The sequence below is a fragment of the Anabrus simplex genome, chromosome 2, assembly GCF_040414725.1.
Source record: "Anabrus simplex isolate iqAnaSimp1 chromosome 2, ASM4041472v1, whole genome shotgun sequence".
In the NCBI taxonomy this organism is placed as follows: domain Eukaryota; kingdom Metazoa; phylum Arthropoda; class Insecta; order Orthoptera; family Tettigoniidae; genus Anabrus; species Anabrus simplex.
The window spans coordinates 1,186,229,004-1,186,254,482 of NC_090266.1; the positions used below are offsets into that span (position 1 = coordinate 1,186,229,004).

At 38.6% G+C, this 25,479-nt stretch overlaps 1 protein-coding gene across 4 annotated transcripts in view; it reads right to left on the minus strand.

The window, feature by feature from the left end:
• The window catches only part of LOC136863395 (uncharacterized), a 151,713-nt gene that overhangs the window by 48,028 nt on the left and 78,206 nt on the right, over window positions 1-25,479 (minus strand). For 3 of the 4 annotated variants that reach the window (XM_068225919.1, XM_068225921.1, XM_068225918.1), the window contains one exon: window positions 13,982-14,103. The exons of the other annotated variant lie outside the window; for it this stretch is intronic. In XM_068225919.1, coding sequence (XP_068082020.1) covers window positions 13,982-14,083 — 102 coding nt within the window. In that variant the 5' untranslated portion in view covers window positions 14,084-14,103. The remainder of the gene's footprint in view (window positions 1-13,981; window positions 14,104-25,479) is intronic. 4 annotated transcript variants of the gene reach the window in all.

Consider the following 25,479-nt stretch of genomic DNA (forward strand, 5'->3'; position numbering starts at 1 on the left):
GAGCACAGATCCCTATCTCCTACCCACCCATTAGGATCTAGAAATCTCATTCCCAGTTTCTCCACATACTCACTCCATAGTCTCATTTTAATCCCCCATCACCTTCCAGTTGGTATCCCTCATACACAGTATACCACTGATAATCTCCGCTTCCTTAAACTTCATCTTTGCATTTACCAGATCCCACACATCCTGAACTATGCTGGTACTTATACCTGCTTGTTATACGCTGTTAGTACCAACATGAAACACTACCACCTTCTCCTTTCCCTCTTCCTTCTCTTCTACTTTTCTTAACATCTGCCTCAACCTAATTCCTAGATAACACTCTACCCTGGTTCCCTTTCCTCTAAACACTTTCCCCACGTCTCACCATGGATTCCCCCATGACCAGAGCCTCAACCCTACCTACCTCATTTGAACCCCCTCTCCTCCTTCTCTCACTGCTACAGAAGCCACTTCCTCCTCCCTTTTCTCCCTCCAATGACCCTGTTCCACCTGTCTTTTCCTCTCCACTACTCTACATTTCCCTTTCCTACCTTTTCCCTTCCTCGTACTTCCACACATCCCTGTTCCTCATCTTCCCTCAGTTGTTCTACCTGCAGTGACTCGTACCAGTTTCTCACAGACCCCTGTCCTGAATTCTGATCCTGAATAGAGCCTTTAGCCTGCAATCTCCTTTCCCTTAAAACATTAGATCACCTGTCTTCTACAATTTCCCCCTTTCCTTCCCATCGCTCTTTTACACCTACTGTATCCTGTACATTTTTTTTTTTTTTAAGGGAGGCCTACTTTCCTTCCTGTCCTCTAAGAGAATCACAATTATCTCCCTCAAGCTCTCCAACTCAACCCTCATACTCCTTAATGCCTGGCCATACCCACAGTTCCTACACTTGCACTCCTTAGCCATTCTTTATGGAATAATGAGAAGGAAAGGAAAAATAAAATAACTTATTCTGTGCAAAATAAAAATGAAAGGAAAGAAATGCTGTCTATAAAAATGAAAGGAAAGAAATACTGTCTAGGATAGTTCACAAAGATCACATCAACAAGGTAATTAATATAAGCTACTACTACACTACAATACTACTTAGTTGTACGAATATTTTTCTACAACACTCTAAAAGAATGAAAATTGCTGTTAATTACTGAAAACCAAAAGTAATACACAAGAATTAGGCCTACACCATTCTAAACTGCAGTTAAGTCTACCCTAATTACTGCAACAGAATTCTAGTAGGACAGTTAATACAGATAACAGATTCTATAGATACTACTGACACTATACAACAAAAATATTTCAGAGTAATAGAATGAACACACTAATTTATAATAAGATACATACTATAATACATTACAATAATTTAAACCACGTTCAGATGAATCCTACTTACAACAGGTTGTTTCTAAGCACAAAGGAATAAAGAGCTATGTCATAATGCTTGGTCTGAGTAAGCTCTCACAAATTCAGAAGCAATTTGCAATTCATTTAATGATTTCTATTTGACAGTCTTCCCAATTTGAAAATGCAAAGACACTAAAAGGGTCAACTTGTAAACTATAGTATTGTTGCAGTTACTGACATCTCTCAACATCTAGTAAAAGTCACAATGCACATAGTAACTGGGTAAAGGAAAAGAAACAGATTGTTGTGAATTTTAAGGGGTTGCTCTGAGACAAATAAATGGTATAGCTCTGTCATGGTATATGCATTTCAAGAGAAAAGTTCTTAAATTTTAAAAAATTATTCAAGATGAATCAGCTGCACTTTTGATTGAACATACGCAACCTACTAGAAATTAAATGTCTTTGTTGTATGTCACATAATATCTTAACAGCAAATTTATGTACACATAGCCTGTTATAGGCCTCCTAATACTGGGCTGGCTGGCCCGGATTGTTGAGGCACTAGCCATCTGACCAAAACTTGGCAGGTTCGATCCTGGCTCAGTCCAGCGATATTTGAAGGTGCTCAAATAATAATAGGTATGCTTGTGAATGGTCGGCTGTTGAGTGTTCTTGGATTATCATAGTTATAAAGTAGTTAAAACCTATTGAAATAATTTAATTCTGTGTGTGTGTGTGTGTGTGTGTGTGTGTGTGTGTGTGTGTGTGTGTGTGTGTGTGTGTGTGCTCCATTTAGTGCTAATTATACAGTGTGATTCAGCAGCCCCTTCCAGTATTGTTTGCTGCAGCCCAAATCATGTGCTCATGGTTACAGAGATGCTATTCCCCTGCAGGCATACTGTTTGGTACTAAGTTTCAGTGAGCACATTTTGCACACGATTCTGAACCCTAGTGAAATGTTATATCATCCATTCGCAAAACATGACTCCTTGAAATCACGTAGCAACGTCCTTTTACCATGTAACTATGTTAATGTGTCGTGCTTCATGAGGCCCACGTTTGCCACATTCAAACAGTAAAAAGACTTATTCATCTTGTGCCCTGTGCATACTCTGCTGGTTAGGGCCTTAATGTACTGTAATCTCTGCTGTCATTCGGCATGTTCTCCACAGAGGAATACGTTGACATGCTCCTCATTTATCGTGAAGCAAGACAAAATGCGTGCGAGGCACTACATCTATACCAGGAACGGTATCCCGACAGGCGACACCTGGTTGCTACGACATTCTGCGTTGAAAGATACCTAAGGACAACAGGCATAATTTCCAACCAGCCACCAGTCTGCGATAGGCCCGTTATATCAGGTGAAACAGAAGAGGCCATTCTGGAGGCAGCTTGTAATAATCAACACATCAATACAAGGGCAATTGCATGACAGGTGAACACCAACCAACCGTCTGGTGAATACTGCATGAACATAAATTTCACCCATACCATCTTGAGCTACACCAAGAGCTCCATGGGCAGGATTTTGAAGCTCAAATGGAGTTCTCTCAGTGGCTATTAGGCAGGCTGGACAATGATGCAGCATTCGTATCACGGATCTTGTTCTCGGAAGAACCGCACTTCCACAATAATGGGAACGCCAATTACCACAACATGCACTATTGGAGTCCTGACAATCCGCACTGGGCACAACAGGCAGCCCATCAAGTACAATGGGGAGTGAATGTTTGGTGTGAAACGTTGAGGGATCACCTGATCGAACATTTTTTCTTTGAGGGCCATTGGACAGGCCCACGTTACCTGCACTTTCTGCATCAGGAACTCCCACTGCTGCTAGAAGATGTGCCCTTGCATGATTCTTTGATCATGTGATTGCAGCAGGATGGAGCTTCACCACATTCAACTTTGCCCGTTCACAACCATCAGAACGAGGAACTGCCATGGAAATTGATAGGACGAGGAGGCCCCTTTTCTTGGCCCACAAAAAATCACTAGATTTAGTGCCGTTAGACTACTTCTTGTGGGGGCCATATGAAGAACGTTATTTACACTCAAGTGCCAGATAACCCCAACCAGCTCTGGCAACTCATTAAGGATGCCTGCCAAGCAATTACACCGGGAATGCTTCAGCGCGCAAGACTATTGGACATCGGGCCAGAATGTGCATAAACCAAAATTGTCATCACATCGAGCATTTGCTGCAATGAAATATTGTCAGCGCAATTGTGTTTCTATTATTTCCGGTCTGTATATGTCTAGCCTGCTAACTAATCGGCCCTTCTTAGGGCCACATACACATTCATTCACATACAATTTGCATGAAAGGTGGTATTGAGCTTACATTGCTTGCGGTATGTATCAAACAAATAGATTGACCATTTGTAATCTTCGCCCCAGACTCGAACCTCCCACCTGGCATGCAAGCCTGCTCTGCCACACCTTTACCAATTACACTATGGCTCCATACAGCACACTGGACAGCTTATAGCAAGTATTAGGCTTACTGCAGTCACAATATCAATTTAGTGTTTCATGAGCATGTCAGATTAATATGATCTAGAAGAGACACGCATGTCTTCCAGTGTTTAATATAACACGACGGGGTCCTATCATAGTGATGTGGTAAATACCAAGATACCCGGTTGTCTTGTTTGAGCATACCGCCTGGGCAGGTGTTTTTGGGATGGAATGAAAATTTTGAGTTGCATAAAACCACATTGGAAGGGGCAGCTGAATCATGCTGTATATTTGTGTTTAGTGCTTGTTGGTAGAAATTCAGAGTACTGATATTTATTTGAACTTAATATCAAGTAGTTCAGTTGGTGTTCAGTAGATTACATTTTCTAGGCTAGTTAGGTATGCTTTGTTTCAAATTTATGTTTAGGAAATAATTTAGGTAATAATAGTAACACTAACATTGAAATATCTGTAGGTTTGTAGGTATAATACTTACGAAGACTGATTATCATAAGGAGTTCTAACTTCTGAAGCTTTTACACTCAAGCAGACAATAGACAATTTTGTATAGATATCCATTCAAACTATCACAAAGGTAATAATTTATTCAATTAAAAAGCATGATACACCTGTAAACTTTGATGGTACTTCACTAGAGAATGGCTGAACAGTCTGAATTATTGGCGATTGCTGTATTCTGACGAGATCAAAAAGTATACGATAGTAAACAAATACAGGAATCAGCTGATTACTGTATTCCACTAATTTGTAGTTCCAAGCCCCCAGCATACTTCATACTTTGAACCTTTGATTATTCATCGAGTAAAAGTTAATATTCAAATTCCAATATCACAATAATTTTGACTGAAGTCCCCGGCACAGATTTGACAGAAGTTTTTTTAGGGTAATTATTCTAGACAAACTCTTATTTTTCAGTACTTCATTAAGGACACTTTTCTTCTCCATCCCGCATAGTAGGGAAAATAATAGTAATCCACCAACTGTAAATATAACCACATTACAGTTAACAACTGTAGTGTAGATAGGATAGTACCATGCCCAATATATTCTTGTGTATCTTTGTGTACAGTAACCCTCTCGCTCCTTCAGCATTTAACCAAAAGGAAGTTTTCATTTCTGTTAGAGCATAGTAGGAATAGTACTGATAATCTGTCTATGCATTTAGCTTAGTTGGTAATCTTTTAATAGTTCTTATGAATTTCAAACTTTAATTGTAATTTTCATTTCTGTTTGTGCTTAGTAATAACCTATTGTAATTAGGATATGCTTGAAAATAGTTTAAAATTATTATAATGTATTGAAGTATCTTATTAAAAATTAGTGTGCTTATTCTATTACTGTAAAATATTTATGTAGTATAGTAGAAATATCTGTAGAAACTCCCTTACAAGAATTCCATTATAATTAGGATAGGCTTAAATGCACTTTAGAATTGTATAATCTTGTGTATTCCTTTCAGTATTCAGTAATTAATGGCAGTTTTCATCTTGTTAGGGTGTTGTAGGATAAACATTTAGTATAACTAAGTAGCATTGTAGTGTCATAAGAGCCTAATATTAGTTACCTTATTGTCATGTGATCTTTGTGTACTATCTTAGACAATATCTCACTCATTTCATTTTTATTTTGCACAGGAATAAGTTATTTTTCCCTTTTCTTTTCATTATTCCATAAAGAATGGCTAAGGAGTGCAAGTGTAGGCACTGTAGGTGTGGCCAGGCATTAAGGAGTATGAGGGAGGAGTTGGAGAGTTTGTGAGGAAGATAATTAGGATTCCCTCAGAGGACAGGAAGGAAAGTAGCCCTCCATTAAACAATGTACAGGATACAACAATAGCTGTATAAGAGGAATGGAAGGAAAGGGGGGAATTGTAGAAGACAGATAGTCTAATGTTTTAAGAGGAAGGAGATCTCAGGCTAAGGGCTCTATTCAGGATCAGAATTCAGGAGAGATCTTTGTGAGAAATCAGTACGAGTCACTGCAGGTAGAACAACAGAGGGAAAATCAGGAACAGGGAACTGTTGCTGAGAAGTTGGGAAGGAGGAAGAAAAGAAAAGGAAATACAGAGCAGAGAATAGGAAAAGACAGGTGGAAAAGGGTCATGGGAAGGAGAAAAGGGGAAGAGGAGGTAGCTTCTGCAGCAGTGAGAAAAGATAGGGCTGACCAGGAGGGGAGGGGGATCAAATGAGGTGGGTAGAGTTGAGACTAGTCCTGGGGGATTCTATCGTTAGACATGTGGGGAAAGTGTGTGGGAGAAAGGGAACCAGGGTAGAGTGTAATCCAGGAATTAGGTTGAGACAAATGTTGAGGAAAGTAGAAGAGATTAAGGAGGGAAAGGAGAAAGTGGTAGTGTTTCATGTTGGTACCAACAACGTAAGGCAAACAGGTATAAGTACCAACATAGTTGGGGATGTGTCAGATCTGGTAAATGCAGCACGGGTGAAGTTTGAGGAAGCAGAGATTGTTACCATTGGAATACTGTGTAGGAGGGATACCGACTGGAAGGTGATTGGGGATTTAAATGAGACTATGGAGTGGTTATGTGGGAAACTGGAAGTTTGATTTCTAGATCCTAATGCATGGGTAGGAGATAGGGATCTGTGGTCAGATGGCCTTCACTTAAACTGTCGTGGTACGTGTAAGTTAGGAAATTTGCTTAGAAGGGTTATAGGGAGGTACATGCACGGAAACTGGGTGCCTAGGGAGCAGTGATTAAGGGTACAGGCATCTGGAAGTCAACTAGGGATGGCAAAAATGTTATTCTTAAACTGTAGAAGTATTGTAAAGAAAGGAATATAATTATGCAATTTAATAGACATACTTACCAGATATTGTAATAATAGAATCATGGCTGAGAAATGATAATGGATGCAGAAATATTCTCTGGGAACTGGAGAGTGTATCACAGAGATAGGATAGGAATAGTAGGAGGGGGAGTCTTCATTCCAGTGAAAGAAGAATGTTTAAGCTACGAAGAAGTTCAAGATAACACATTAAAATCTAGGTGTAAGGATCATCTCTAAAGGTAACAGGCAACTTTGTCTTTGGAGTGTACTGACTGGCAAAGGGTAGTGCTGATCCTGATTCAGAATTATTTGGCAAGATAATCAGCTAATGCGATTCGAGCGGGTGCTCTCAATTTACGAAATGTCTATTAGGATGGAAATGCGAACGACAAACAGCAAATAAGTTAATACGGGGAAGACAACTGATTCAGAAAGTGGTGGAATCAACTAGAGGGAAGAGGGAAGAATATTGTGGATGTGGTGCTGGTAAAACCAGATGAGCTCTATAGAGAAACCAAAGTTATGGTATTAGTGATCACAAAGCTGTTTTTGTTGTATTTAAAAATAAATGTGATAGAAAGGAAGGTCTTAAAAGTAGGACCATTAGGCACTAACATATGGCTGATAAAACATGCATAATTGAGTTTTTAAGACGTAACTATGATCGGTGGAAAACAATAAATAAAAATGTAAATAGACTCTGGGATAGATTTAAAGCAATTGTTGAGGAATCTTCGTTTACATGACCTGCCTGCTTCCTCCAGCAAGTCCGTGCTTGTTCTAGATCAGAGATTTACTTCTTTGCCTGAGGTCCTAAGTCAACTTAAAGACATATTGCGACAAGATCATAACCTTAATTTTTTGCTGTTATATATATTTTAATGTTATAACTATTCCTATAACATTGTCTTTCTATGGTATACATATTGTACCAGTAAAAGTTCGGGGTGTAAGGCATGAGAAGGATCTCAGGTAGTGGAAGTTGGTTTTTGGAGCCGGTACAGAGCAGGATAGACTCGCAGGGCGAATAATAGATGGTTATACCTTTTTCAAACAATTTATTAATAATGTTAATTAATTCACCACCCTGCAATGTTGATATAGGATTCAAATAATATGTCGAAATCAAAAGGGTTAACGTAAATCTTCTTGAGTGCAATTTGTGAAAATAAATAAATCTCACAGATACTATAGTCTTTTGCGAAAACACAAAGTGTCAGTTTTTCACCCAAAGTCTTTCTAAGTATTATGGCATGACATGAACACATTTATAATTGAAAATTAGAATTTGAACTTCTGTTGAGAGTTTCTCAGTTTGTTAGCCTTGAAACATAGAACACTTGAAACTCCTAAAGTCTTTCTTCTGTGAAATAGATTTTGATAATAGATTTATCATTAAAAGATTAATTTTGAGTAATGATGGAGAACTACGAAGTATCGTCACATGCAGCACTGGGTAAACCACTGTTCAAGATTGGTAAGAAAAAAAAAGAAAAGTCAGTTTGTGACTACTCACTTATTAAAGAAAATTTGGCTTACAAATACTGATGAGAATCTGGAACATTCCGCGGGTGCGGATGATGACTCGAACTTGAAGTTCCACGAAGAAATCACGTTGACGTCATAGATGAAATGATGTTGAAGGTAGCTAGATCTTGTAGAATTTTCTCAAGATTTCTGCTGCTCGTGGACATGATTTTAACACACGGAACATGCAAGTAGTATTGACAGATGCTATCGTTCACTGTTAAACACAGTCCAATTCGTATGTTAATTTTAGGACGTCAACTGAATGATCACAGTCGTTGTTGCAAAACAAAAAAACACTATTTTAAATCGTCACTGAGAACGTCCAACACAGTGCAAATACGTAATATTTCTCATTACCGTCTCTGACCACAGTCTTTGAATCGTTATCCTGACAGATAACACTGATTCTCTAATGTTGATAGAACTATATTATTTTAGAAAAGGTTCTTAACTTTCACTAAGTTTATCACTGTAACACGTCATGTCCTAATATGGCACACAAATAGACACAGTCCAAGGATGTGCCATGTTAGAAAATAAGTTCTAGAGTAGTTAGAGTTATTGTACATGACAGTTTCTGTTGGTAATTTAATATTGTGTGAAATCAATTAAGTCCACACGTCATGTTCTAGTTTGTGAATATCCAATATATAACTTCGAACTTCACTGATTTCGTACGTGTTATACTTCGAAATGTCTGTAAATTATATCGTAGTCACGACACAATAGACTACTTACGGTGCGACGTCCTTTTTCAAGTACGATGGCGATTTACTATCCCGTAATTTCGTCTCCGCGAAACACGACGGAAAGTACTGTCCTCGAGACTGCACGAACATACTATGCGAGGGCCAGTCTCCCCTCTCTCTTACTCATACTACACTGCTAGACTGGACTGCTTGCAATGAACTGAACTCAACTCAACACCACCACCTGTTAACCTTGACCCAGTGGCATATATAGCTGGCGCTGGGAGGGGTAGTTTCTCTCGGCCATGTTACCGTGAGTGCGTAATTTCTGTTAGATTTTAAATCATTATAACTCAGCAACCATGGGATGGATTAATTTGAAATTCACAGGGATTAATTTTTATGACATCCGCTACAATTTAGCGTTTGTTCCATTAAAATTGGTACAGGCGTTGAAAACTTGCGAAAAGAAAGATATTTTCGAGAAATATCTCTAGGGGAGGTGAACTTTGAACGATGGGCGACGTCACTTGACTCCGCCTAGCGCACTCGTGGAGTCTGGTACATACTGGAACATTCTTTTACTTAGATGTTCATACGTCAGACGGATCTTATATGCTGGAACAACATTTCTTTTGATAACTATGGACCGGGACCTAGGCTTTCCTGGTACAATATGTTTTAGTTATCGCATGATTTGTTTAATTTTTATTTGGCTGAAGATTGCCACTAAGTGGCTGAAACTAGTCCCAAGACTCACGTAATTTGTTCTTATAATTGCACTTCAGTATGGAAAAAATGAATTATATAGCCTATAATAAATAGGCGATTGTGGTACGAGATCCCTCAGTCTTCTACCCATCATAAGTTGGGTTGGACTAGATCTAATTTCAATTGGTGTGTTTCTGTAGGCAAGAAGAGCGGCAAGAGTCTTCGTTTTTCATCAATATTTGTTTTGCTATTCTGACAGTGGCTTCTGCAGAGCCATTACTCTGTTGTTGGTATATTATTCAATGTAAAATTATAATCTCTAGCAAATCGCTGGAATTATGAGTTGTCTCCAAAGCTGAATTGTGAGCCACTGTCCGTTCTAATGACTACTAATATGCCAAACCGGCAAATCATTGATTTGCACTCTGTTATCAGTTCTGAAGCACATAGACTTTTCAGCGTTACAATTTCAGTTTCAGAATAGTGGAGTAGCAATCCTTAATTGTGATTAACCATTTTTCATCAGTCTTGAAGAGATCGATGGCACCTGCTCCCATGGCCTTGAAGGGCATCTTTTCTGGTAAAAGGGGTTTATTTTTCTGGTCTCTGTATTGGGTGCAATGGGGGCAGAGGCCTACCAGTCTCTGTCTTGAGATATGCTGGGGCACCAAACACTTACTGGAACGTCGCCAGCATTTTGTCATGCCCATGTGACAGATGTGGATTCTGTTTAAGAATACCTCCCACAGCACAGCTGGTACCACAAGTCATTTACCCCTTAACAACATGTCATCGATGACTGATTTCAATTCTCTCACTGTAATATGGGAGGAAATCCGCAGGGAGCTTCAAACGCTCAGGTCAACTTGCAATTGAAATGTTGAATAAGGACTTGCACACACGATCTTGATGCTGAATCGTTATGATTTGCTGTATGTTGCTGTCTGTTGTTTGGATGTACAAGACAACTTCCTTTATATATGCGCCTGTATCTTCTTCCAGGTCGCACCGCTCTATATTCTCCAAAGGGTTCCTGGACAGAGTCTGCAGGAATCAGGTGCTTACCCAGTGTGTAAACTATTTTGTATGAGGAACGCATTAGCCTTACTCATGGTCGCTAAAGACCCAAAATTTGTCTGCAAAATCTTCAAATGTGGTTTGTCATCAGTCTCCATAATTAGGTCTTTTCCCGTGATATATTCTTTTAATTTGTCACAACACCAGGTCAGGGCCAGTGCCTCGCATTATATGTTGGAGTATTGCTGTTCACTGAATGCCAATGCTCTTCATATGTAGGAGACAGGAAGCCACTTAGAATAATTTTGTTGCTGGAGAATTACGCCACCAATTCCAAAGGACGAAGAATCCACAGATATGGAGAGGCTTTAATAATTGGAGTGGTTAGGAATATATTTTCCTATGAAATTAACCAACCCAAAAAAAAAAAAAAACCCCTCTGCAAACCTTTAATGTCCATAGGTGGCTTCATGTTCGTAATAGCTTTTATTTTGTCTGGGTTGACTAATTCCGTCTGCTGAAAACAAATGCCAAAAAAATGTTACTCTTTTAACCAAAAATAAACATTTATCTCTGTTTAGTATGACACCAACCTCCTTTAATTTCGTCAAAACTTCTTTCAAGACCTGGTCATGTTCTACTTGATTTTTTCCCCAAACCAAGTCATCATCCATATGAATCTTCACGTTCCGCTGACCAGCAAGGGTTTCGCAGTATCAGTGTTGAAAAATTTCTGGAGCTGAAGTCAACCCAAAGGGGATTACTTTGAATTAAAATCTTCTGAATGGTGTGAGGAAGGTTGTCAGAATTTGAAATCCTTCCTCGAAAGGGATTTGCCAAAAACTGATGGCGTCCAACTCAAAAAAAAGTCGCCCCTTTGATCAGTGTCATAATATTATTAATGCGGGGGATGGCGTAATATGGTCATTTTGCACTCTCATTAAGTCTAGTGTAGTCTACACAGATTACTACTGTATTGTTCCTTTATGGGACCACACCCATAGGGGCGCACCATTCAGAAGCCTCAGACAGGTTCGATGACCCTTATCTTGAGCATTCGATTGATCTCCGTTTTAGTTTGACTGCGAAGAGGTATGAGAAATTTCTTCAGCATTGTAATAGCAAAAGGTTTGGCGTTGTCTTTCAAATCAATTCTACCGCAATGAGACATAGAACCTACAGCACTAAACAGGCCAGGAAATTTATTTCCCCATCGCCGAGAATCTAAATTCTTGAATTCCATAACTCTAGTTATTATGCCCAGTTTGGATATAGCAGGTCTACCTAGCAGCAGAGTTTGAACCTCTTTTAAAACGTGAAATATTTTCTCACAAGTGTTAGATTTATACTTGACATTAACCATCCGATTCAGTGCCAGTTCAGATCCCTCCGGACCGTAGAGTATTTTGTTGCTTTTCTGAAGGGGATTTTTTTTTTTTTTTTTTTTTTAAAGCTTTATATCAGCTCGTAATGTTGACACATCTGCTCCTGTGTCTAATTTGAAGTACATGAAGTCACTTTTTAAGTGTTAATTTTGTCTCCAACTCCAGCCTGTCACTAACAACTGGTCCTGCATGCCTATAATTATGCCCATAAGGATCATCTTATCTTGAGTTCCCCAATCAATTTTTTGCAAGGGTACACAAATCTGCAATAAAATTTTCCACTTTTTCTGACACTCTTTGCTTATGACGCAAAACTTCTGCTCTTTCCAAAAAAAAGAGAAGAAATTTTGCTATGCATAAAATAGTCTTCAAAAGTTTTCAGAACATAATCAAAATTGTGTACTTTGTCATTGGGGATCACTAAGGAAACTAACATGTCCTCCACATTTTCCCCCATGTGGTAGATCAGCACATTGATCTGTTTATTACCTGGCATCTGATCTAGCTTACTCAATGAAGAGTATTTCTCGAATAGTTTCTTCCAACTAGGCCAATCATGCGGTTAAATGAGAATGAATCAGGGGTACATATGTTTAGAGTAACACTTGTCTTGTATGGGAGTTTGTGTTGTTTGAGACAAGATTGATGTTTTCTGTTATGATGGGTTATTCATGTTTATTTTGAAGTAATCTTTTTCAGACTTAGATGAATCCTCGAACATGAGCTTTGTATTAATGTTATAGAATCAAGAATTGTATGTAGGTATCATTCTATGTATCTGTTCTGACATGTGACACTAAACCAGTCTAATTGATCACTAAATAAAGTCCATATACAACTGCACCATGTTGTATTCCACACACGTAATCTCATTATTGCTACGATAACAAACACTTTATAGAGGCACAAGTTCAAAATTACACACAACTAGAACAATTGCTAATAATGAAAAGAAAAAAACTCATCAGATGATGGTTTAGCCACCATAGAATGTCCATCACACAAAAAAAAGGTTGCACACAAAACCACCAGTTGAGCATCGAAGTTATGCCAACCTCACAACACAAAATTGAACCTTAGTTGACAAAACATTACTGACCCCTATTTCTAAGCAGAAATAGAACACATCAGTAATGACTGCAAGCTGTAAAGAATAGCATTGACAAAGGAATGGACAAGCACAATTACGCTATGTAGGCAAGACTTAGCTGTGACAAACAATGACAAAAACCAAATCCAGGCAGTAGAAATGTAGGCCTATGTAAGGAGGACAGAAGGAGAATACAAGACACAATTAAGGTGAAAGTCAAGTGATAAAACGGAGGGAGATTACTCATAAATGTAATAGATAAACAAATAAGGAATGTCCAAATAAATCAAATTAATTATAAATTTAATTGAAAAGCTTGAGGATGGTTGGCCAATCATACTATTTAAGACACTGGTCTTCAACCTAATTACAAACAGAAAATAATAATGTTATTGGCTTTACACCCCACTAACTATTTTTTATGGATTTTGGAGATACCAACATGCCAGAATTTAGTCCTGCAGGAGTTTTTATGTGCCAGTAAATCTACTAACACAAGGCTGATATATTTGAGCACCTTGAAGTACCACCGGACTGAGCCAGAATCAAACCTGCCAAGTTAGGGTCAGAAGGCCAGTGCCATAACTGTCTGAGCCACTCAAATTCATTACTTGAGCCCCAGCACAAAACAAATAGAAAACAGGCTAAGAAAGCCTCAATACAATTCAAAGACTTGAAAACAGCAGAAGATATCAGAACCTGAACAAGAACACACAGACAATGAACAGTAGAAATAAAGAGGGTACAGCGAGTTCAAACCATTATGATTAAATGAGTTTACTTATAAATAGGTAAGGGCAGATATTAAAAGTATATTCCATGTAATATTTTTATTTGCTTATCTTAGATTTATGTAAATATATCAAAACATAAAACAGAAATGAATGGTTATTTTCTATCATTTATATCTTAACCCAAAAATGAGGAACAAATAATTTATACCTTCACTTGTCTCTCCATTAAGATTTTCCATTCACAAAATGCATTTGGTGAACATGGTAAAAAATCTGGCAATCCAATGATTATTTTTTCATACGAGTCCATTGTGATGGTATAATTGCAACCTAAAAAATATTAACATATATATAGTGAAATAGCATCACAGAATTCAGCAAGCTATTATATCAAACACCCTTAGCCTAGGCAATGGCAGTTTCATCCAACCAGATTTTATATAGAATCATTCATTACTGCTAAATTATTTTACAATCATTTCCCATTTTCTTTGTGAAAATGCTACTTCACTTTTCCATTTACCCTCTCAGTCTTTTTCATCTTCCTTGAAATTGATGGTTCTCCTCATCCCTACATAGATAAATTATGTAATTCATAACTTTCTGAAAACCACCAAATAAACAAATGTTACAATTATTGTTCACTCCTCAAATGAATGTTGGAAACTTGTCATCAACTGTTTCCAGGCACATTTTGCATACATCTTCTGAATGAATACAATATATTTGACGTCTATAAATTACTGACCGATATATTTCAAGGAACAGTACTGCACTTCTGTAATAAGTAGATTTCTAAAGGTAGCAATGCTGCTGCAAAACCTAATTGTATATTTTATTGCACCAAAAGAATAAAAAACAACAGGAACAGATTTAATAATATTCACATCATATTTCTGAACAATGATTTGTTTTTAATAAAGTAAAACTAGGTTTAATCCACTTTTACAATTTCTGCCCATGTTGTACGATTTTCCATTTCTAAGAATCTATATGGAGATCATGATTGCAAGAAGTAGTACTCCCTGTGTGGAATTTCCCACTTATTGTACATATCAAGCAAATTTGGAACACATTAGAGCACAGTATAATTTGGTTGATTATTACCACAGAACAGACATCTAGCAGAAATATTTACAAAAACTGTAACCAGAACATTAGAAAATTATCTCTCTCTACTCTCTCTGCAGGTTTATTTGTTATGAATGTATGAGAAAGTACCCATGTTCACTAGTTAAGTACAGTTCTCAGTGTAGCAATACATGGAACAAAAATAACTTTTTACTGCTTTGACAATGTTCTAACATCGTAATATTTTTTACAGCAGTGGGAAAGGAAGTAGTCAGAACTGGGCAAGTATGGTTTTTTTCCATTAGTTTTACATCACACAGACACATATAGGTCTTATGGCAATGATAGGAAAAGGCAAGGACTGAGAAGGAATCAATCCTAGTCTTGAGGTACAGTCACAGCAAATGCCTGGTATGAAAACAACTATTGAAAACCCTATTCAGGGGCTGCCAACCATGGGGTTTGAACCCACTGTTTCCCGAATACAAGTTCACAGCTGTGAGACAAACTGTTTCGCTAACTTTCTCGGTACGACATGGCTGGGATTGAGGAGAAATGACTGTGACCTTCAATAAGGTACAACCCCATTTGCCTGGTGTTAACCCACTATCTCCCTATACAAATGTACACAGTAAAAAAAAAAGTTGCATATTACAATTTCACATAGTATCTCTCAGAGTGAATTAAAGATGTTTGCAGTATGCACTGGGGGCCAGTGTCAGAGGCAAAACCAAACCAAACCAAACCGCTATTGTCTGGCCCTGTGGTGTAGGGGCTAATGTGTCCACCCGTCATCTGGTGGCCCCAGGTTTGATTCCCAGCCTGGCCAGGCGTTTTTAACCTTAAATTATTAATATACCTGGCCTGGGGACTAGGAGTTTGTGGCGCCCTGACCGTTCCTTTCTTCACATTCAACACGCTACACTTCCGCAATTACACTCGCACACAGGTTCCTATCATATGCCGAAAGTAGTGGCAAAAGATCTGAAGAGGTCGACGCCACGAACAAATATAATTTAAAAAATATTTTTAAAACACCACACTGCAGAACAGCCCCAAAGGGCCATGGGATACCAAGCGACTGCTGCTCAGCCCAAAGGCCTGCAGATGAGGTGTCATGTGGTCAGCACAACGAATACTTTCCGCCGTTATTCTTGGGTTTCTAGACCAGGGCCGCTATCTCACTATCAAATAGCCCCTCAATTATAATCACATAGGCTGAGTGAACATCAATTCAGCCCTCAGATCCAAGTAAAAAAAACCTGACCAGGCCAGGAATCAAACCCGGGGCCTCCAGGTAAGAGGTAGGCACTCTACCCTATACTGCAGGGGTCAGAAACATGAGGACCCAGATCAGGTTCAATATTTGTCCGATATGAGGCATTTGTTGTTCAAATCATTTAAACATCACCGCTTGTGAAGTCTGTGGTGTACAGACAGCACATGTAAGACTGAGTTAAACATGGCAAGGGTACCCATTCCTGCTACTGACCGCATTCAAAAGGATGGCAACAAGTAGATGTCGCCACTCGTGTTGGAGTGAGTCAGAGTGATGTCTATGGAGTTTGGAGAAAGTTCATGTAAACACAAACGGCCCTGATCAATGGATGGGATGCCCACGCAAAACAACTCTAAGGAGGATCAACATTTGTTGCTTTCAGCACATCGTTGGCCCATTGCTAGTGTCACCTTGTTCCACACTTCCGCCAGAATCTTTGGAGGCCTCTGCACCATAGTGGATGTGTCAGATTAGACAGTGGGAATTTGGCACCATGACAAAGGAGCGATATCAAGAAGGCTTGTGCCAGAAGTTCCTCTTAAACCACACCATACCGCAGGTCATGAGAGGTGGGCAAAACGTCTTAGCCCATGCCATCGGGAACAACGGAAGCGTACTCCCTTCTCTATCCTGATGAAGTCAACGTAAGCTTGCAAACATACAACAGGAGCATTAGAGCCTGAAGTAAATTTCTTAAGAAATTGAAAAAACCTTCATACTGGAGCACCATCAGCAGGAAGAGCATTCCATTATGATTTGGCATGGGAACAGGTTTGATCGACATATTACTAATCCCATTCCAGGGTGACAAGACTGGTTCTTTTATACAGAGACAACACCCTCCAACATGTAGTCACAGGATTTGCTGCTAGTGTGGGCGAGGGCTTCACACTAGACGATGGTAATACTCGTGCCCAGTGAGCCAGAGTGGTCAATTATTTCCTTGCGACATATGGCCCATTCTCCAGATTTAACTGCATAGAATCTGCATGGCATGAACTCAAGAGAGTAATTGTCCTCCATCCTAATTCTCCTGCTAACATTCAGCAAGTGACCGAGGCTGCTATCCAAGAGCGGAATATTCTGCTCCAAAAGAAGTTTAATTCTTTGGTGTTGAGTATGCCTCATCTTGTTTGTGCATGCATCAGGGCCCAAGGTGAATATATGTATTCTATTACCAAATATATTTTTTATTTTTGCAGTTATTATCAAGATATAGTGTATTTATGTCTACCCGTTAGTCCTGTTTCCTGATATGGGGTCAGGCATGAGGTGAAATGAAATTTTATGGCTTATTTTAATGGCAGGGCACCCTTCCTTATTTCTTAAGATAAAAATATGAAATGACAAGAAAATCTTATTGATGTGTGATGAATGTAATAATTTTGAAGGGGAAATCATCAGTGCAATAAAGATGCTTAATATAGCAGTTTCTCTAATCCCATTATGCGACATCTATTTAAACGTGAAATTAAAAGCAACATGTTAGTTAACACGCAATATGAATAGGCCAAAAGAACTTTCATTGACAGTACTTAAATACTTTTGCATGTTAAGATTTCACATGGTATATATCAGAGTATCTCAAACATGTCTCCAGTGATCACTATACCAATGTCAGACATACTGACGCTGAACCCTTATCAGGTTCAATATTTGTCCAATAACAAGCATTTGTCCTGTTGGTCAGTTTAACATCACTTGACAAGTTATTTCCTGACATAGGACATATAGAACAGAGGTAAACATTGCAAGACAAGCCATTTTTGCTACTGACCACAGTCTATTTGTAACGTTGCTGCAAGGAGGATGGTGACAAATGGATGTCTCAACTGATGTTGCAGGGAGTGTGATGCTTTCAGAGTTCAGAAAATGTTAACAAAGGGGCACACGATTACTGATCGACAAAGAATGGGATACCCTTGCAAAGTAACTCGCAGGTAGGATCAATACTTGTTGCTTTCAGCTCATTGTTGACCCATTGCTTCTGCCACCTCGGTCCACCAGGATCTTCCGAGGGCCAGAGTTAACACGTCAGATAAGACAATGTGAATTCTGCTGCATGACGGAGGACTGATATCAAGGAGGCCTGTGCCAAATGCTTTCTTAAGCCACACTACAGGGCAGCACATGAGGTGGGCAACAACTCTCAGCTCACGGCATCAGGCATAGTGGAAGCATACGCAAGTTTTGGGGCAGGCTCATGTTCGGTCAACGTATGGCTCCAATTGTTATCCATGGTAACATGACAGGTTTGTATGCAGACCAATTTACCAACCAGCCTTATAATCTGTAGTTACAGGATTTGCTACCAATGTGGGCAGGGGATTTACACTAGTGGCTAATAATACTCATGCCCAGTGAGCCAGAGTAGTCAGTCTGTTCCTTGAGATGCATGGAAGTGTGGCTGGCATTTCATTTTCTGCAGACTGAACCCTGTTGAACATGTATGGTGTGAACTGAAGGTCTCAATAGCCCACTAACCTAATCCTCTTGCTAACATTCAGCAAATGACTGAAGCTGCTATCCAAGAGCAGGATAACCTGCCCCAAAAGAAGCTGGATTCTTGGATGCTGAGTATGCCTAGTCATGTTCAAGCATGTCTCAGGGCCCCAGGTGGCTACAGGTAGAGCCCTGCAGGGATGCGGATATCCACGAAGTTAGTGCCTTGGCGGATGCAAACTGCATGGCAGTGCGGGTAATTTCTAAATAATGTAGTTTATTGAGTTTGACTCTTATTTTCGCTTGTAGTTAGGTGACCATTGACATATATGGGAGAATGACTATATTTAAAGAGCCTTGAAATGATAAAGCCATAAAACTGACCTAAGCCTAACTGGCTCCTGCCCACAATTAGTGGAATGGAAAAACCAAGTTTCCAAAGGAGAAACTCAGTAAGTCGGTAGTTGTCACAAGAGGAAATCCCTGATGAACTTGTGACTGTAGGGGATCTGATACCAGGTATCAGGCCTATTTTAATAGATCTATCCATGGATAACCATTTGCAGATCTGGATGAATGAAGTTCAGATATTGATAATATTTTCTATATCTGCACAGAGCTCTAGCTACACAGTACTGATCTATCACAATGAGTGATAATTGTGCTTTCAAATCCTCACGTTACTATATTTGTGCTTTTGTGCAGTTCTGTTACTTTTCCATAAGTGACTGCATGTTATTCTTCTCTGAATACCAGGTGAATCAGCTGGGCCCTATTTTTCATGAATATCTGCAACCTACTAGGAAGTGAATGTGTCTGTCCTATTATATGCAATAGCTTAAAATAATTTTATGTACACAACCCAATATAGGCTTCCCTGCAAAATGCAAAATGTGTACGAAAGGCAGTAAGAGACCCATCCTAAAGATTTTATTTGCTTTATGTCTCGCATACAAATTTTTATGGTTTTCAGAGATTCCAGGTTGCTAGAATGTTGTCCCTCAGTTCATTTACATGCCAGTAAATGCACCAACATGAGGCTAACTTATTTGAGTACGTTCAAATTCAACCATACAGTGCCAGGATCAAACCTGGCAAGCTGAGCTCAGAAGACCAGTGCTCTACCATCCCATCAATTCAACCCAGCATCTTAAATAAAAGCACTGTACACTTTTATCTAGGTGAAGTTCACTTCACCAGTTTTCATGAAATTTTAATGTACTAGACAATATACATCCAGCCCTGCAGCAGTCTCAGGAGAATTGCATATCTAATTGGCCCAAAAGGCCTTTTTCTTTTGAGAGAAAAGGTCTGTTGTGGCATCATAGAAGAGGCAATAGGTTGCTACCAATTAGAATAGAATACTCCCTTCCCCCAGTTTGAAATTGCTTGAAACTGGGGAAGGAGTAATCATTTATTATAATCCAAAAAGTGTTTTGATACATGCATTATTTTTCTTATTATTACATTGAACATTACAATTAAACTTATTAACTATTTCAATGCAACTTCTAAATTGTAATGTATGTATGTTTGTTTCTTTGTTTGCTTGCTTGCACTACACATGATTGCAGGTAATGTTTTCCATGCATTCACCAAATTCAAACCCTTCCAGCAGATTGCTACAGGGTATAGTGTGATTCATCACTCCATATTACCCTTTCCCAGTCATCCACTGTTAAGTTGCATTACTTAGCATTGACTACAGAAATGTTTGGCTTATGAGCAGCAGCTCGACCACTATACCCCATCCTTTTTACCTCCCGACTTACTGTCAAATTTTGCTGGCTGGAATGCTGGTGGCTCTTTTGAACACACAAGTGATTCCTTCTGCTGATTTCTTGCAATTTTTTTACAACTACCCTCCACAATGCTCGACAGTCCCTCTGTCATTAAATGAGGTCTACCTGGTCTTTGTTAAGTCCGGTTGTTAACTTGCATTTTCACTTCACAATCACATAGGCAGTCTACTTTAACACGTATGGAAGTGTTGAAATGTCCCCGATGGATTTGTTATTATGAGACATCGAATGACTAGTCCACATTCAAACTCGTCGAGCACTCCTGACCGACCCATTTTGCTGTTACTGCTTCTCTACTGACAGTACTCCCTGCCTCCTTTTATACTGGCAGGTCTACCTCTCGTAATATCTAGGGTTCAATTCTGCATTATGCAGGGGTGTCCAGATACTTTTGTCTGATAATATAGATAGCTGGCTTCTTAAAGCAGTGAGAACTCAAACTCTCATCATCACTCTAGCCTTATTTTTATTTCAGTTTTATACTCAGGGTAGCATCTTTCATGGAGATTTGACTTTTCTAACACTTTTCTATTCCATCACAGTCATAAAACCTATCCAAGTATTTAGATTATATTATATATTGCCTAATTTTAGTGCGCATATTGTTACAAAACCTGGTGTATTTATCCTTGTATGGTAAAAATACAATGAAATATTTTTAACATGAATTGAATTGTGCTACTAGAAATTTAGATCAAGCTGTACTGTGATACGATGAGATGATTACATATTGACCGTGCGGAACTGTACTGTAATTCACCAATTTATCCTTTCGAATTTGAAAACATCATTTGAAATCATGTTTTCAGTTATTAGAGTTGGATTTTCCTTACCAGTTTGAAAGATTTAAGATTGATTGTACTTGTGTCTGTAACTTTATCTAAGTATTAAATATAGAGATTTTTCATATAACAAGTAACATACATAAAATTGTTTCAGAATTCCTTTGCCTGCTACAAGGCAGTAAGAATGACTGACAATTGCAGAGCACAGAGCTAAGAGAGTTTAATTCTGTCTGAAACTTGTAATGTACATCTCAGATTTAAAATTAAAGAAATCACACTCTTCTATTACAGCCCTGTTTTTTTATATTGCACTTATCTAAGATGGAATTAAATATGATGTACGGTTTATATACACATTCGACTGACACAGTTAAGGTCTGGAATGGATAAGACTTCTGCAATTATAACAACGATCTGGAACATGTGATCATTCCTTACTTTTGTGGCTAATCAAGGAGACAAATATTGTAAGTGGTTTGTCTGACTGTTAAAGTTTCCTTAGTGTTTTCATGCGATAGTATCAGATATACCAGGTGGCTCATGAGCACCATACTTTCTACTTATAAATATCCCACATGCACAAATGTGGAAGGGATGTCGACCAACTGATTCACAGGGGTACTACTACCAGGGAGCAGGTTATGTCAGAATATGAAGAGATAACCAGACGGTCGTTCGCAGCATGTTATTCAGAGCTACAGGTCTAATGCACCCTTGCATTAATAAACCTTGTTTTCCACTGCATAGTTCTAGGCTGGTGTATTGTACAGCAGCACTATATTTGCTGTCTGCATATCAGCAATGGCTAGTGTGTTCAGCAGCAATTAATTCAGACATTTTAATCTCAACAACCTGGTCAAAATGTAGCCAAAGCTCCAAACAGACTTCTGCCTGCTACACACGTATTTTGCCAAACAGTATTATTTTTTGTTTCATACAAACAACTCTTTTATAGATTGGAATGTCTACACATGTATAAATTAGTAAGCTATTAAATTTTCTTTTCTGCATCCTTGGCATGTTAAACAGTAGCAGCGATAAGGAGGTGGGGCAAGGAGGGACAGTCACACCTCTCCCCCGAATTTGTGGAGCAAACATTACATTTTTATTCCACTTTAGCCAGCTGGAACTAGGAAGTATTTAAGAAAAGCTAATTGTACAAGCCTTTTTGTCTTATCTGCTAATTCCTTCCTTTATTTTCTTTAATTATTAACATAATTATTGGCAGAAATATGCTTGAAATGCCGTTCGTCGCGACTAACCAATTTGTATAGCACTAGAACAAGTAGTGGAGACTTCGCATGTGCTGTGAGGAAGGGTAGTAGGTGTGGTTTTTTTTTTTGCCGAGGTCGTGAACAGTGAGGTATGATTCACCCACTTGCTGCGTGGATTCATCTGTCTGGCAGTCTCTTTAGTGTCTTAGTTTCTTAGTGTGCATCTACTTTCCATAGCGCTATACAAATCTGTTAGCCGCGATTAACTGCATTTTGTGTGTATTTCTGCCAGTAATTATGTTAATAATTAAAGAAAATAAAGGAAAGAATTAGCAGATAAGTCAAAAAGGCTTGTACAAATTCCATTTTTTTAATCATTCCTAGTTCCAGCTAACTAAAGTGGAGTATAAATTTAATGTTTCCTCCACAAAGTGGAGGGGCAACTGCCCCCCCCCCCATTTCCCCCACCCCCAATCGCTCCTACTGTTGGTAAATACGCCAAAGATGCAGAAAAGAAAATTTAATATCTTAATTTATACATGTGTAGACATTCCCCTCTACAAAAGAGTTGTTTGTATGAAACAGAAACTAATACTGTTCAGCAAAATACGTGTGTAGAAGGCAGACGTCTGCTTGGAGCTTTGGGTGCATTCTGACCAGGTTGTCCAGATTAAATGATGTCTGTGTATTCGTCGCTGCTGAACACACTACCCACTGCCGATATGCAGACAGCAGATATAGTGCTGCTGTACAATACACCAGCCTAGAAGTATGCGGTGGAAAACAAGGTTTACTAATGCAAGGGGTGCATTTGACCGGAAGCACCGAGTTAAATGCTGCGAGCAACCGTGCGGTTACCTCTTCATATTCTGACATAACCTGCCCCCTGGCAGTAGCGCCCCTGTGGAGATCAGTTTGTAGATATCTCATTCATCATTTGTGCATGCAGGACATTTGTAATTAGAAAGTACGGGGCTCGCGAGCCGCCTGATATATATTGTCTTCAGTAAACTGTTTCTTTCATTAGTGTATTTAGAATATATTATTTATAGCCTAATTATGCTGCACATATTGTGGCTGAAGTCAAGACAAGTGAAGCCCTCGTTTAAAACAGATTCACGGAATCAACTTCTCATATTTTTACCTTTCACTTAATAACTTGAATGGCTTTACATCCCAGTAAATACGTTTACTTCTTTTGAAGATGCTGAGATTGCAGAATTTAGTCCTGCATGTGTCCTCTTACATTCTTGTTAATCTATCAACATGAAGCTGGCGTATTTCAGCACATTAAAAAAAAAAAAAAAACGGATGGAGCCGGGACCAAACCTGCCACACTGGGGTCAGAAGGGCAGTGCCTCTACCATTTCAGCTACTTGCCCAGCTAAGGAGGAGCCTGTTAATAATCAGGTAAGGTTCTAGTATAGACTGTGTGGTATGTACTGTATTTTAAATTGTCAGGTAATGAATAAATGATGCACTCTACTTTTGCTCATTTCCAGGTTGAAGATATTTTACTTATCTGGGTGCCACCCTCCTGTGGTTATATGTAAATTTTCATGTGCAGTGATCATGATATATACATGTAACTACTACAGGGCTGTGTCTAATTGCAACAATTGTCAGGAGACTGCTTTTTACGAAATGAGATTGCCTGTGTCATTTGGTACATATTTCACAAGTACTAATATCCAGATAACCTTTTATGCAAAACCTTGTTCTCTTACACTTGTTTGGTAAAATTACAATGAAATATTTATAACGTAATTGAATTTAACAACTAGAATGTTTAACCAAGCTATACTGTGATATTATGAGAAGATTATATACGGACCTTGCAGAACTGAAGTGTAATTCACCAATTCATCATAAACAATAAGTTTGGGTTCCGAATTTGAGAACATTCTCCTAAATAGTGTTTTTAGTTATTAGAATGTGATCTTCTCTACAAGTTTGCAATATTTAAAGGTAGTTTGTATTGCTGTCTACCTGTTCATTAAAATTATTATTTAAGTATTAAATATAGAGGATTTCCAATAATGACATTCATCTAACATGTAACATACATAAAAATTCTTCATAATACCTTTAACTGCTATATGGCTGTAAGAATGACAACCATTTGCTGAGCAGAGTGATAAGAGTTTAATTCTGTCTCTAAATTGTAATGTATTTCTCAGTTATTAAATTAACAAATTCACACTTGTCTAATATGGTACGGCATTTTTTACATTGTCCCTCCCTAAAATGCATTTAAATATGATGTAAGGATTATATAGATATTCAACTGACGCAACTAAGGTTTGGAATGGATAAGACTTCTGCAATTACAACAATGATCTGAAACAAGTTTTTCAACCATTTTAATGACTGATAAATTGGCATAAACATGAGAACTGGATACATTTTACCCAGGAGCCGCTTAGCAGTAACGAAGTGAGGTAGGATTTTACCATAGGCAATGTGGTAACAATCTTATTGGTTCAACGTCCCACTTACTACAAATGATTTTTGAATACCGGAAGTTTCTGCAGGAATTTTGTCCCACGGGAGTTCTTTTACGTTCCAGTAAATATAGACACACATGTGATGGATTTCAGAACCTTTAAATACCAGACTGAGCCACGTTCTGTCCTGCCAAGTTGGGGTCAGAAGTCCAGCACCTCACCATCTGAGACGCTCATCCCAACGAAAGTGAAGACAAATGACAAAGCCAGGTAAGGTTCTAGCCTAAACTCTGTGGCATGTAATGTAGTATTTAAAACAAGGTACTGAATAATTGAATGACTGTATTTCTGCTTATTTCCAGGTTGAACAATAAGTTATATTGCATTACTGGGTGCCTCCCTTCGGTGGCTATATGTGACTTTTCATGTGCAATGATCATGATAGGAACATATATCCACACGTATGGGCCGTGTCTATTTGCAACAATTGTTAGAGACTGCATTTTATCCCGTGTGATTGCTGGTCTGTCAGCTGGTAAGCATTACACAAGATATAATATCCCTTGTTTGGTAGAAACACATTAACAAATTCACACTTGTCTCTTTTGGTCTGGTTTTTTACATTATGCTTACCCAAGAATCAATTGCATATGCTGTACATTTACA